The 15,026-nt window shown below is 40.6% G+C and overlaps 1 protein-coding gene across 6 annotated transcripts in view; it reads right to left on the reverse strand.

Annotated features, from left to right (window-relative positions):
* CEP63 (centrosomal protein 63) overlaps positions 1-15,026 on the reverse strand; it is a 45,101-nt gene that overhangs the window by 21,121 nt on the left and 8,954 nt on the right. For all 6 annotated transcript variants that reach the window (XM_060242069.1, XM_060242072.1, XM_060242075.1 and 3 more), the window contains 4 exons: positions 11,352-11,529; positions 10,314-10,409; positions 5,715-5,843; positions 2,261-2,374 (listed from right to left, as the gene is read on the reverse strand). In XM_060242069.1, the coding sequence (XP_060098052.1) occupies positions 2,261-2,374; positions 5,715-5,843; positions 10,314-10,409; positions 11,352-11,529 (517 nt within the window). The remainder of the gene's footprint in view (positions 1-2,260; positions 2,375-5,714; positions 5,844-10,313; positions 10,410-11,351; positions 11,530-15,026) is intronic.

Consider the following 15,026-nt stretch of genomic DNA (forward strand, 5'->3'; position numbering starts at 1 on the left):
TCTCCTCCACAGTTTGGCTCCTTCAGAGAGTGTCAGGTTTAGAAAAACACAGGATGAAAAATTTATTCACTACAGTTTCCATTATGAGAATCCCCCTGCCCACATGACAACTGAGTGTGATAGAAATACACACCTCCTAAAGACCCACCTTCTTCTGTTCAGGGATGGCGTAACACTGCACTTTGGAGGATGAGGGCAAGGCAGCAGCATCTTGCCTCTGCAGTCATGTTCTGAATCCTTCTGAAGCCTATCACAATTGAAGGGGAGAGTCCCACCTTCTCCCTCTGGATTTTTAGAGATGCTCCAAGAACCTCCAATAATGAATGCAACAGGGGTGAGGCCTTACCCTCCTTCCCAACTCCAAGCCATGAAGAGAGCTAGAACTCAACTGCACAGTTACGGTGGGCTTCAGAGGCACTCCCAGCATGACACCATAGGCAATGTCATACCATGTCAATGAATACCATGGCCAGCCAAAATCTGTGGTCCCCAAATATACTGTAGACAGGCCTCGGATTCAACAGGAGCTTATAGGGGGGCAGCTCCTGAACCTTTCTGAGGGTTCCCCTCCTCCTCCACACCTTGCCCATTGAATAGCAGGTGCAGTTGCATAACAATCCCTGGATGAGCTCCACCACCTATTTTTCTATAAAGCGCCCCCTGACTGTAGGCTACAGATTTTAATAACTCTCATAGAAGGGTACCCATTTAATAGACACAAGGGACATCCTGCTATTAGAGAAGCTACCAATACTTGAATACTTGAACATGGTATGTTCCTGATTTGTCTCATAGCTCCTAAATTCACAGTTTTCCTCACACCGCTCACCTATCAGCTTAACAAGGAAGCTGAATTGCCAACATTTCTGTGCTTCGGAGACAGTAGTCAAAAATCTGACACAGGGCAGAAAGCAGATGTGGCTATGGCAGCCAACAAGGTAACCTCCACTATTTGGCAATAATGTGTAGGAAAACCTTATGGGATGGAACAAGGGAAGAAAATGTTCTTGAAGGCACATGAATGAGCATAAATGAAATGTATTTAGTTCTATTTTTGTCTGCTTGACTTGTACGTGTTGAGCATGACACTACTTCTGGAGGAAAGGCGTGTCAAGGGCTTCTCCAATTGCAGCAAAGGTTATCAAAGGAATCTGGCACTCTTTCTCTGTCGGGATGGTCACCATAACCGACACATAGGATAGGAAAAAAGCATATATGGAATCTGCAGACCTTGCCCCCATCAGCTATCACAAGAAAATTAAAAGCAGACATGTGATCTTTTGTGCCAGATGGCTCTTCTTCCCTTTTTTTCTGGCTGAGACTTGCAGGCTAATGTAAGTGAACACTGTCTTTAACTGCAGACACTTATGTAAAGTCTTACAAACAATGCTACAAACACGTATTCTTTCAAAAACCCATTTGATTTCAATATGGCTTATTCTCAATTAACTGTGCATATGACAGCCCAAGGCACATTCAGACTACTGTGAAAATTAAAACACTATTTCATATTTTTCTGCTGACCTGTCATCAAAACTACATGCCAACCAAGGCTCCAAGGAAGTCTGCTTTCAGAAGACTGAGCTATCAAGCATATACCCACCCTGCTGCAACGAGGCATTTCTCTCAGAGTCTCACACTTTGTCCAAACAAATCTGCCAGCACAAACCTACCATCAGTGTCAACTTCAATCCCATCACTGCCAGCTTCTGCCAGGCAGAACTTCGATTCAATAGCAACTCTGGAGTCCATTAAGTGCAGAGCTCCCAGCAAGAGCTTCTTATCAGTGTCTGCTGTGATTGTGTCACAGCAAGCTTCTTCACAGCTGGCACTGCATCGGTTAAACTAAACTAAGCTATGGCGGTGCTAACCTCAATGAACAGATTGCTTTTTTCAAAAACAGCAGAGGCTTTGTAGTCTTGTTCCATGAGACATAATCAGCAGAACAAGTAATTTACACTCCTCTGCTTATCTTGCCACATAAACATTGTGTAAAATTTCACTCTATGTAATTGCCCCCTGCAAAGTCTTTCTGTGCCTTTGCTGTGGTGGAACTTAACAATGGAAGGGGGCATTTGACTTCCAACAGCTGAACAGATTTCAGGTTATTTCCCAGCTATGAGTACCTATTGGACAAGACAGGGTTATTCCATCATGAGATGCAAGGTCATTTGAGTGGCAACCTGAACTGAGGCTCAGTAGATTGCCATAAATCCTTTCTCCTGCCTTCCAAGGCAAACAATTCATCCATTAACTCTACCTGAATGAGCTCAGACTGCTCAGCCAATGCCTTCCTCTGTGTTTCCAACGATGCCACTTGCTGCTGGTAATGCAAACGCTGTTTCTCCCAATCTAGAGATTTCTGGCGGAACTCCTGTAAAAACAATTGCAATTTACTATCCATGTAGGGGTAGTATATGCTATTTTCTCCCTCATCCTCTCCCCTTCTTTATAACCTTACACACTTTTACCCACAGCAGGAATCCTATTTAGCCAGCTATCTGATGCAACCATTCAGAAGAATCACTGTGCTTTTATATTAGTTCCCAACCCCCAGGGTTAAAATTCTGATGTCAATTGTTGCTTGTATGGATGCTGAACACTTAAAAGATTCAGGACTGCCTTGATAGATTTGCTGCCAAGGAATAAAAAGTTCCATTTTCTAAGGAGGCTGCTACACAAAACTCAAATAGCTTGCAAGCAGATTAGAATATCAAGTAATAATAATGGATCAAGAAACTACACACTACTGATATTACCAAACACTTAGAAACACATTTGAATTTGTCATGGTAGAAAGGCAACACTCATCCAAAGACCTCCCACCAAGAATGGGAGGAAAGTCCATGACCACTTGCCAAAGCTTTGAGTTTTTAGCTACTAACTACATACTGCTTACTTTCAACATTTACCAGGTTCAGTAGAATCTGCTAAGGCCTTTCAATACCATCAGCTTTTTGTGTAATGTGTACTCATTTATTTTCCAATTGCTGTACACAGGTCACACATCATTATCCAGGCTAGTGCCTGAGTTGTAAGCATATAATATTTTCCAAGTGTTCAAAGCAAAATATCCCAGAAAATAAATAAAAATAAATACAATACTGCACTTCCCCTCAAGTGATGCATTGGTTTCTATTGCTCTTTTGGCTACTTGTCATTAATCTTAGTACTTCAGATGAAGTAGTACTAACCTTACCAGGATAGTGCAGCAGAATGAGGCGGTAGAACAGGGGGATCACATTTTTAATGCTCCCCCATGTAAAAACTCCTTGCTAATAAAACAACACAAATGGAAAACCCACAAGGACTTGCAGGGGGCATCTCACTATCCCCTGAATCCCTCATTCCTCTTTCACTTCCCGTGTAGCCATCACAGCCCCTTCCCTTTCCCTGCTTTCTTTTCACCTTCGCAACCTCCAACCAACCTACATTTATCTTCCTCCGTCTTCAGCTTTCCCTTGTCTACCTTCACAGCCTCTTCCTGGGAAAAGTCTGGCTGAAGTGCACAGTGGCCTCCAGAGCTAGGCCACACCCAGGGATGCAGGGGCCTCCAGCACTGGGCCCAGTCTGCTAACTTCTTTCCTTCCCACCCACTAGCCAACCTACTTGCCTACATGTTCTCAGCTTTCTTGCCATCCCTGTTCCTGACAGCTTCTACCCAGGAAAAATCTGACCTGGCTGCATGGCAGCCAGCAATGGGCCAGGACAGGCTGGGCAGACTGGGTTGAATTCTGTGTTGGCTGCCACTACTGGGCCAGGCAGAGCTGTGTGGGTAGCATGGGACACACACTGGGAGGAAGATGTCAGGGTCCTCCAGTTCATAAGTATTGAACTCATTTGTTACTTACTACGTAGAACTTTTTCTCTTGCTATGCCCTTGTGCAAGTGGGTCCATTGAAACAGTGTTTCATGTTATTAGAATGCTGTTATTATGCTAATGTTCTCAACAGAATTTTATGATTAATTCTTGATAGTATCTTAGAGCTTCCTGATTTATATAAACTGCTACATCTACTGAACAACTCTGATGGGAACATAACTAATGCTGTAGCAAAGTCTTTGCAAGCTGCTCTTCTTATATGCAGTAATGTATTGTAACTTAAACTTGTATTTGGCAGATTGATTTTGACTTATTTTTGTATGCATTTTAGTCCCTTTTAGAATATTCTTTTATCTTGACTTCTACTGGCATGTTTCATCTATTTGTATGCATATGTGACTATCTTTACTTTTTTGCATATGTGTTTATATTTTCTCTTTTATCTCTCTTTTAATGCCAATAAAGGTAACTGAACTGTTGGGCCAGACCATGATGCCATGAAATTTAACACAAGGTACCAGACATATAAACTTTATATAGGTGATTTCAGATGCCAAATGGCAATAGCAGGTGAATAACAATAGCAGACTTGATTGGATTAGGTGTAAAATGCAGAGGGATAGTCAGCGTGGAGAAAGTAGCATTGGTAATAGGACAGGAAACCTAGGTCTCAATTTGGTCCAGGAAGATGCAAATAATATACGCGCATACATCTGACATTAGAAACCACAACATTCAAAAACCAGTGGTGGAACATTTTAACCTTACAGGACATTCAGTTGCAGTGGCAGCAGCAGCAGAGAGGAGGAGGAGTTGGATTTATACCACACACTCAGAGTGGCTTACTATCATCTTCCCTTCCTCTTCCCACAGTAGACACCCTATGAGGAAGGTGGTGTTGAGAGAGTTCTAAGAGAATTGCTCTTAAGAGAACAGCCCTGAGAGAACTGTGACTGACCCAAGGATTCCTACTTTGCATACCACAGTCTTCTACACAGTAGAGTGTGCAGTGCTGCTTTTTGACTTCACTTATTCTATGGATAGGTGGGATGACATCATGGAGGCATACCAGTATTCCGTTTGTTGGTTGCTTCCTTTCATATATGGCTCACATGGGGACATTCTCAGCAGGATGCTCCATGGTTGTTTAGTGGTGGTGGCATCACTATGGACTCCAAAGTAACAAATGAGTTCAACACCTCTGAACTGGAGGGCCTCCACATCTCCCTCCCAGTATGAGTCCCATGCTACTCACACAGCTCTGCCTGGACCAGCAGTAGCAGTCAACACAAAATATGCTCTCAGCTCCTTGAGGATGTCTTTTTGCCATTTCTCTTCTAAGACAGCACAGGATACCAACTAGTTCTTGCTGGTGATGTGTTGCCATCTTGGGCCTTAGGAATGGGTTGCTCCACACCTTTGTTCAGGAAGCAATTAATTTAAAAAAATGGAAGTGGGAACCTGTTGTCTTGCAGCTGCTTTAGTAAGCTGTAAGGAAAATGTCTGAAACTAGCCTACTATTAGTACTAGTAAAATGTTTTAGATTCCTAAATGCACAGATTTCTCAGTACCACCTTCCTGTCCCATTACCAATGCTACTCAGTACCACCTTCGCCTCTCAGAGCAGCTTACAACCTCCTTTCCCTTCCCCTCCCCACAACAAACACCCTGTGAGGTAGGTGCGGTGAGAGAGCTCTTGAGAGAACTGCTCTTGAGAGAACAGCTCTGAGAGAACTTGTGACTAACCCAAGATCACACCAGTAGCTGCATGTGGAGGAATGGGAAAACAAACATGGTTCTCCCAGATTAGAACCTGTGCTCCAAACCATGACACCAAACTAAGTAGTTAAGTTTATATTATCCTGCGCACAGTTGCATTTTATCCTCCCACCTCTAGTTTCCTGGTCAGGATGGCTATTTCAGACTTCTCGAAATCCTCACAATGACTTTTGGAAGCTTGTCTAGCTTCTTTCAATTGTTTCTTCTGCAGTTTCTCATAACTTCTTTTCAGTCTCGTGAGCTGCATGGAAAATAAGCAATTTTGATACAGTACTGGAGTGACATTAATTTACAGAGTACCAAAAACCAGAAAGACTGAGGAGAAGGCAGGAAAGAAATATTTTAAATAATCTAAATATATCCAAAAAAAATCTTGCAAGTCATTGTTCATAGAATTGTTCACATTCTGTAAATGATTCAGATTTAATGGACCAGCAACATAAAACTAGCTTACTAAGGTTGTGAACAAAATCTCTACTAAGTAACAGCAATAACATTTCTTAACATATACCCTTTTTAGCTTCACTTAGGAACTCTCATTTCACAAATCATCTTATAGGATTTGCAGCTATTACTGTAGAAAGTATTTGCATAACAATAATGCAAACTAAAATACTGCTTCAGAACATGTAAGTTCTATTTAGCTATAATGGGTAATTGCCCTTAAGAGACTTTACCTCCACGAATTTGTCAACTTCCCTTTTACACGCATTGCCATATACTATAGCAGCAGATTTCAAACATAACTATACATTAATGTTTGAAGTAATTAAAGTAATTCTTCTACTCTCTCTCTTGAATCTGCCTCCAATCAATTTATTTTGGGTGACCATGCATACTTTTAAAGGGCTCTGTTATGTTACTACATTTTTCCTTTAACTAAAAAGTTCCCAAGAGTTTTAGGGAGTTCAGGCACCCTTTTGTGCACCTTTTGTCATCCTCTTGGTCCTTTCTGAGATGGGATGGCAAGAACATCACACAGAATTTCAACTGCACCTCTACCACAGACATATGTAAAGAAATTATAGCACTGGCCTTTCCATTTTCAATTCCTTTCTTAATAAGCCCTAGCATACAATTTTTATTGTGAGGTTGGTAGACTCAGATCCAACATCCATCATGTCACATTGTCTCTAGGCTTTGAAGGAGACACAAGAGAGGAACACAAAGCCATGATAGATATGTTTACCTGTGATCAAATTTTGTTATAAATACCAGCTACTCTAGAGTAGGTATTTCAAACACTGTCAAACTGTTCAAGGGACTCCTAATAGAGCAGGAAAATCCAAGCAGTGCAATCCCAAACAGAGTTATTCTACACCCATTGAAGTCTGCTTAGAACTGCACTCTAAGTAGCTCTTCTTAATGAAATTACTAGGAAAGCACGCTCTGCTACAATGTTTTTCAATTGCTAACATTCTTCGGCCCCATAATGCTGCCATTCTCAACTTCAGTTTTTGCAAATATCTGCCATGGCACCTCAGCAGTACTTGACAGTATCCTTACTATCCCCATGGGGGCTCCTCCTAAAACAAGAGCAATTATTTTAGGAATGAAGAGATTTTTAAAATTGTGGACAGATGTCTTCTCCTTGCAAAGGTGAGACCATAAAATTAATTTTATTTATGTCCTAGAGTAAGCAGGACTTGAACCAATTCTCCAGAGAGAAAAGGTTAATGCATACCATTCTCTTATGGCAGTTAGCTCCAAGCAGTTGACAAGTGAGGATAGAAGATGACAAAAAGTGAAGGCTGAACATGAATTGCTGTCATACCACCTAAAGAAAATCTCAGCACCCAAATTCTTATAGTAAACAGCAACACTAGACTAGCAAGTTTAAAAAAAAAATTCCTGACAAAAGTTTTTAAAAACAGATTTAGGCTGTAATATGCACATTTTCTTGGAAATAAGCTCTATTAGACACATATTGACTTACTTCTAAGTAAACATACACAGGATCAACTTCTATTGTTTTAAGAAGAATACTACTTCTTGGGGGGATTCAACTGAGAAAAGGTTAACCAGACCTTCAAACAGTATTGCTTCCTGTATTCAATTCAGAACTCCTCATGGCTGTTTTTAAATGAAAGAAATACTGGGAGATCTAATCACAGATCTCTTGTTCTGTATGTAGTTTGGGTCATAAGCAAATTATTAAAGTGTTCAGAGAACGTTTCTTTTTCATTAATTCCTAATACAGGAACAATCTCAATCTATCTTTTAGAGCTAAATTGGATACTTGACATTCTGTCAGAGCTGAACCAACCAACTGTTCTATGCTGTGATACCTTTGTTCCACTAACACAATAAAAGAAGGAACAAATCAAGGTACATCCATCCTGTTCAGAGAAACAATACACAACCTATATAGAATGAACTATTCATTTTGACTACCTGCATCAGAAATACCTCAAGCTGTTCATCAGCTGAAGACTTCCATAGGCTCTAATCTTGGCTCTAATGTAACATTCCTATTGCATACATCAAGTCATGCAAGTCTGATAACTTCAAGTTCAGCAGAATTTTGTTTCAGAAGCATTCTTTATTAAATATGTCAAGCCAACTATGACAATTTCACTCTTTCTCACAAGATTTTTGTTTATACTGCTCTAAGCTGAGCAGCCCCTTTTTCATTCTTTGTTTTTCTCTGGCTGTCCCACCCATTCGTTTAATGTATATTGATGAATGCTGACAAAGCCTAAGAAATGAGTGAAGAGACTAAAATACTTTTTTTGTCCTTGTTTTATAATGGCACATGAGAGGTTGATGATTAAACAAAACTAATGAACTTTTATTTTGCTCTGAAGGGAAATGGTCAGATAGAAAACAGGTTTAGGACCTATGAGATGAACAGGCGATAGAAATGAAGTAATTTTGTATAAAAATAAACATGAGATAATTTGTCACAAACAAGTAACTGTTTTGTTATTCAGGCAAGTTTTTGTTATTCATGCAAGTCTGAGCCTACCTCGGCAGGGAGAGCAGGATATAAAGATGAAAAATAAATAAATAAATAAAATGAAAATTGAGGAGAGAGATTTCTTGGCAATCTCTGCTTACATAAACAAGCATAAGCTTCTTGGTCTCACAGACACTAAAGATGGTGAAGGCAGAAACATTCACACAACTTCAGTTTCCATCTTTATTACCGGGCCAGGAATCACCCCATCTTCTAGGAGCTATTTCCCTCAGACTTGATAGGAAAGGGCTACAGGTCATCAACCATTTACTAACTATCACACTTGCCTTTTGGAAAAAACACACCCCCATGCCCCTTGCCAAGATGGCTGCAGTCTCAGCAATTCAATTCAAATGTTGCTGTGTTAATTTTTATAGAAAATATCATAAAAATTCAATTGCACCCGATGACTAATTTTTTTTACCAGATTTGAGCTTCTATAGGCTATTACCTACTCCATCAGATGTTAGTGGAAATGTTAGTTGAAAGCTATAAATACAAAAATAGCTAGTCTTAAATATGCAAATACATTTATTTAACATTAAACATGAAGTTCTATAATACCTTGGGGAAAAGTTAAAACATTTTTAAGGAAAACTCATGAATGTTACAAATGTGAATTGTTTTGTCTCCTAAAGGTTATTGCTGCCATTATTGTGGGGTGTTATAAAAAAGACATGTTATAGATGTGAAAATATTAAACAACTAGGAATAAGGCCAGTCATGTAGAAAAATATAACTAGATCTAGAAAGAGACTCAGGGTGAGTGCCCCCCCCACTTCGCACCCCCACCCCCACACCTCAAGGGAAGCTGATCTCTCCCATCTGGAGAGTAACTGTAATTCTGAGTGATATCTAGCCCTCACCTGGAGATTTGCAACAATAGCTCCCCAGGAGGAAATGGCTGTTTTGGAGGGTGGAGTCTAAGACATTGTACCTGTTTGAGGTCCCACCCCCTCCTCAAACCCACCCTCTCCAAACTCCACCCTTCAAATATCCTGGAATTTCACAACCTGAAGTTGGCAACTGCTAGGACACACTGGCTATCATAGTGGAGCTGCTGCTGAACACGAGCAAGCAGCCAGGCCTTAATTAAGTCATGTCAGTCAGGTGGCATCAAGTCACCCAGAGAGTGCTGCCAAGCCTAGGGCAGCCAATCTCCAGGTGGAGCCTGACGATCTCCTGGGATCACAACTGAACTCCAGATAACAGATCTCTCGCCCCCGGAGAAAATAACTGCTTTGGAGGGTGGACTCTGGCATTCTGTTCAGCTGTGGGCTCTCCCTTTACTGTCTAGCAACAGCCTCTGACTAAAAGCTTCCCCTAGTAGGCTAATCCTCTTCTGTCCTGAGGCGAGGTTGAGGGGAGGAGGGAGGGAAGGACAGGAAAGAGGTGGCCACCATAGCCTCTGCGGAGACACTTTGTGAGGCCACAGTAGAGAGGTAGCCCTTCCTGAGGTTGGCTGATGGAGAGGACACAGAGAAGCATCAGAGATATGTCTGTCTCTGAGGTAAGACTGTTTTGGCAGTTTGTTCAGTGTTCCCGGGCTGCAGTAGGCAGGGAACAGGGGAGTCAGTCAGTGGGAACCCAGAAGTGGTGGCTTACACATGATGGGCCAATAGACTGTTGAGTGCACCCGTCAGCCAATGGAAGCACTCCATCTGGCCACCACCACAGGCGAATTATTATCTATGATTGCATGACAGCCCATGCAGGACTCAATATCACAAAGTTTTATTTTTGGAGACTCACCTCTTCCTGAACCAGCTTTAACTGTTGTTCATATTTCATAGTCACATCCTGACTAAGCTGTTCCATCTCTTCCAGTTTCTGGCGCAATCTCTCAATCTAAAAGGTGATCAGATCACATCCATCAGATCACATTAGCACAAAGGTGGGGACAAAACTATGTACACTTGGCTTGTTGTGTACAGGAACAACAGCTGAATGGATCCAATTAAGGGGGAACAATGGTTGACGCAATAAATAGGAGATAAGTGGGTATGTCTAAGAGAATCTCAGTTAACTTCCCGCTATTAGAAAAGATTATCTTACACACTTATCTCCTATTTTGACATATTTGTTATTTCAACCAGTTTCCCCTTAATTGGATCGATACAGCTGTTGACCCTGTACACTTGGCTTGTTGTTCCTGTTTTGTCTCAAAATGTCTTCGCCCTAATTTGTTTTTCAGCCCTATCTATAAGTCTGAATGGTTTTCTTCCATTGCATTTTATTTGAATAAGCATGCTTGCACACAAAAGCTCATACCTTAAATAAAACTTTGCTGGTGTTAATGATGCCACTGGACTAACTTTATTCTACTACTTCAAACCAACACAACTACCCACCTGGATCTAACACTTTAGAGTGGGCTGCCTTTTAAGAGTATCTGGAAGCTTCAAATAGTTCACTACATGGCATTCATGTAATTGTCTGGGCTGGATACAGGTACCTTTCCTCTTCTCAATTGATGGTTCAACAATATAAATTCAAGAAAATAAATAGCTGCCAAACTGTTTCCTGGCACAAGTACTGATTCTTACCTTTCAGGCCCTCAAACAGATCCTAGAGAAGCTGCATTCCCTTTTTAACTATATTATTTATGAATCACTAGCAAAACTACTAGTGAGAATGTTGGATTTAGTTTATAATATATTTATTCAGGAACTCTGATTCAGCTCTTGTAATATACCGATACAGCCGTTTAGGATACAACTTTTTACATGGCATTTTAGAGAGAAAGGTATAGTTGAAGCAAGTGAATAAAAGTACAGCCATAGAAAATACCTCTTTGTGCTTCATGTCCACCAGATTCCGAAGAGAGGACAGCTCTTGCTCTCGAATGTCCAGGCAAGACTCAAGTGCCTGCGTTTTGCTTTCCCATTCAGATCTCTTATGAGCCACCATAATGTCTATCTGCTTCATCAGTTCTTGCAGTTCAGCCTCACATGACGTCAGGAAGCCACTGCCAACAAGAAAATAGCTTGTTATGATGACCAAACAGTAGAAGATAGAATAGAGATCAGGTATTTATTTATTTATTTATTCCTCACATTTATATCCAGTCCTCCCCACCGAAGCAGGCTCAGGGTGGCTAACAACAATCAAACCCAAAGAACAGAACAATAAGCAAACAATTAAAATTAACAGTCATTATCAATTAACAGTTTAAGACAATTTAAAACAATTTTTAAAACTATTTTTGGTGCTAGTGTTGGTACCATTACATTCAGCAATGTTGGCATCTACTTATATTGTAGTTAACTAAAGGCAAGTCAAAATAAAACTGTTTTACAGGCCTTGCGGAACTGGGCAAGGTCCTGCAAGGCCCTTACATCTTCTGGGCGTTGGTTCCACCAGTGGAGGGCAGCAATTGAGAAGGCTCTATCTCTGGTAGCCTTCAGCCTCGCCTTCCTCGCCCCGGGGATTGATAATAAATTCTGCGATCCAGATCTAAGTACTCTCTGGGGCACATGTGAGGAGACATGTAAGGTAGACAGGTGCTCGGCCATATAGGGTACTCAAAGCTTTATTTGCCAGTGATACATGCCATGATTATACCCAGCAAGGCCAATGCTTCCAATAGCCTGCAGTTTGCAGGATTTCAATGGCAAAAGATAAATTTTCAGCAAAAGCTATACGGGCATTCAAAGACTGTATGTAACGACCAGTGTGACATAATTTGAGTATATAGCAGATTGCTCACAACACACAAGATGAGAACAGAGAGAACTTGATCAGAAGCCAGGGTCAAGGCATATATAATGAGCTAGAAGGTTCCATCCAATTAGTTTGACAGACTTTGATCAGAAGATCTGGTGATCCCTTAAACATCTCTAGCATAATAGCAGCAATTCTAAACACAATCAGATGGAAGTAAATTCCAGTGATTCCATGATAAATTGCGTCATGATGCAAGCCTCTCCATAGTTAAAGAAAACTTACTGAAGATTCTAAAGAATATAGTAACATTAAAACAAAGATGTACAGGAAGGAGAGTTTACTTGGCAAAAGCAAGAAAGGTAACCCATGCAGGCTGAGGGCAGGGAAACCCAGGTACAGCCCCAAGGACCATTAAGGGTCCCTTTATAAGGTCTCTACTCTGGAGAAGTAAAAAATATACTGAAGCTTAAAATAAAACAGTATTTATTCTCTCTTGCTCCACAAAAAGATAAATGAAAATATTTGAGAATGAGGAATGCCAGGGCAGAATGCAATGTCCTACTAGTAAGTTCCCAATGGTCCATCATAATCTTTTTCACATCCAGAACTGCACCCCCACATCATTGGATATTGTATTTGTGCTCTGCAGTAATAATTATGACTGGATTGTCCTATGCAGAAGGAACTATTCAGTTACAAATGATTGCTATAGTCAATATAGTTAGAAATAGCACTGGATCACTAATGCATATACAGGATTTGACATTTAAATGAACACCCCCAAGTCACTATAATTCCATACACAATACTGACCTAAGTCACACATTGCCACGGTGGACAAAAGATTTTTTGTTGACTTAACAGCCCAAGTTGCATGCTTTCAATATCCTGCTGTCACACCCTGCAGAATCTTGGATTGGGATGTGTGGAAGGGAAACCCAGGTACAGCCCCAAGAGCGGGTGAATTTTAGCTACCAGGAGGAAGGAAAGCATGACTGGACCACTAGGGCATCAAAACGGTCACCACTGCCAAAGACTGCCAGTATTAGTCTCCTTAGATGCCTAGACCTCCTTAGGAATATAAGCCTACTCAAAGGTAGGCCAAGGCAGCCAGGAATCAGGCATGGCAGAAGAAAGGGGAATAAAAATCCAGAGTAGGAAGAAGGGAGGGAACAGAAAGGCAAGAAAGAAGGTCAGGAAGCCTGACACCTGGCAAGGCCTGAGGCTTTGAGGTCAGAAAGGACCAAGCACCCTCCCCTGGACCAGAAAAGTGGCATTCCTGGTAGACTGCACTTCTGGGGCCTACCTTCCTACCTCAAAGCCTAGCCATGCCAAATCCAAATCCCTTTATTGGCATAGAAATAAAAAGTACAGCATAGCAAATTTACTTGGAGTTTCAGCTATAAAAACCAAACATCAAGAAGGGGAGCTAGTCTTTTGCTCCCTGATTGTTATGGCAGCCAAAAGGTACTTTGCAACTAGGCTTGTGATATGGGAACATTGATCAGATAGTAGAAAAAAAACTAACTTCGCCTAGCCATGAAATATGGGTGTAGAGTTGTAAAATTTCCAGAAATTTTGAAGCCATTTTGGGAGGGGGCACACACACACACAGGTTTTTTTTTTTCATTAAAAAAAGAAACAGAAATTTTGGGGAGGTTATTTCATTGGTGTTTTTTCAGTACTCCCTCAAATTTTCAATTTTTTCATCAGAAAAATTGGGAAAAATCCTTGGGAAAAATGGGGAGGGGAGAACCTTGATTTATAAAATGAAGATACTATTAGCATTTATTTTGAATGCATCCATAAATACTATTTGAGTGTTTTCATGCTGAACAGAGCAGGTTATGCTCACATTTAAGTTTCTCTCTCTAGCAAAGAGTTTTTATGTCAAGTTCCATACACCAGAGATAATGTAAAGCCCAATTATAGCACTACAAATATGGGTTTATGCTGCAGACGCTGACAAGTCCTTAAGTACAGCAGTAGCGATGACAACACAGTAATGAGATAAAAGTCATTTGCAATCTACTAGAAAGGATCAGCTCCCTAGGGATTCTGGGATTTCATTCCTGTACAGTAATCAGTTAAACTTGCTCAACTAACTTCTTTGGGATTCTCTAAATTGCTAGACCAGAAACAATACTATGAATTTCAAGATGGAGCCCAGGAGAGAAGTTCTCACTGATTTTTACCCTTTTAATTTGCCTGTCAAATACGAGACTGAAAAGAAATGGAAATCAATAGGTTAAGAGATTGAAATTCTTCATTTCCCCGAGTCTCCACAGTTTTGCAACTTGACAGCTTTTCTATTGGGGAAAAATACTTCTTAAAAAAAACTCAACCTCACAGTTTGAAAGTTCACTCTATTGTGCCAGATGACCTGAAATAAAGCCTATATTCAAAAAGAACATTTTTTCCCATTTAAGATACAGGAAATTACCTTTTAACATTCTTATATTTAATCAAACCTGTTTAGCCAAGGTTTGTCAACCATGATTGACAGCAACTCTCCTAAGTACATGCAGAGGCATATCTCAGCCATGCTATTACATAGCCTTGAACTGGATGAGCTTGAGAAATCTAACAGGGAAGATGAAGTGTCTCGGGTGCAGAAAGAATGCTCCACTGAGCAGCACAACATTCTCTTAAGTAGGATTACCTAATTAACATTCAAGTTCAGAGATCACCAATACTACGACTATCATTTTCATATATTGTAGACATACAATGCAAAGCTGTAGATTTACTCTTTTATCTCAAATGTAACAAGCTAGTTGACAATGAGTAGCATTTTTG

Source organism: Heteronotia binoei, chromosome 6 (assembly GCF_032191835.1).
Source record: "Heteronotia binoei isolate CCM8104 ecotype False Entrance Well chromosome 6, APGP_CSIRO_Hbin_v1, whole genome shotgun sequence".
Lineage (NCBI taxonomy): Eukaryota > Metazoa > Chordata > Lepidosauria > Squamata > Gekkonidae > Heteronotia > Heteronotia binoei.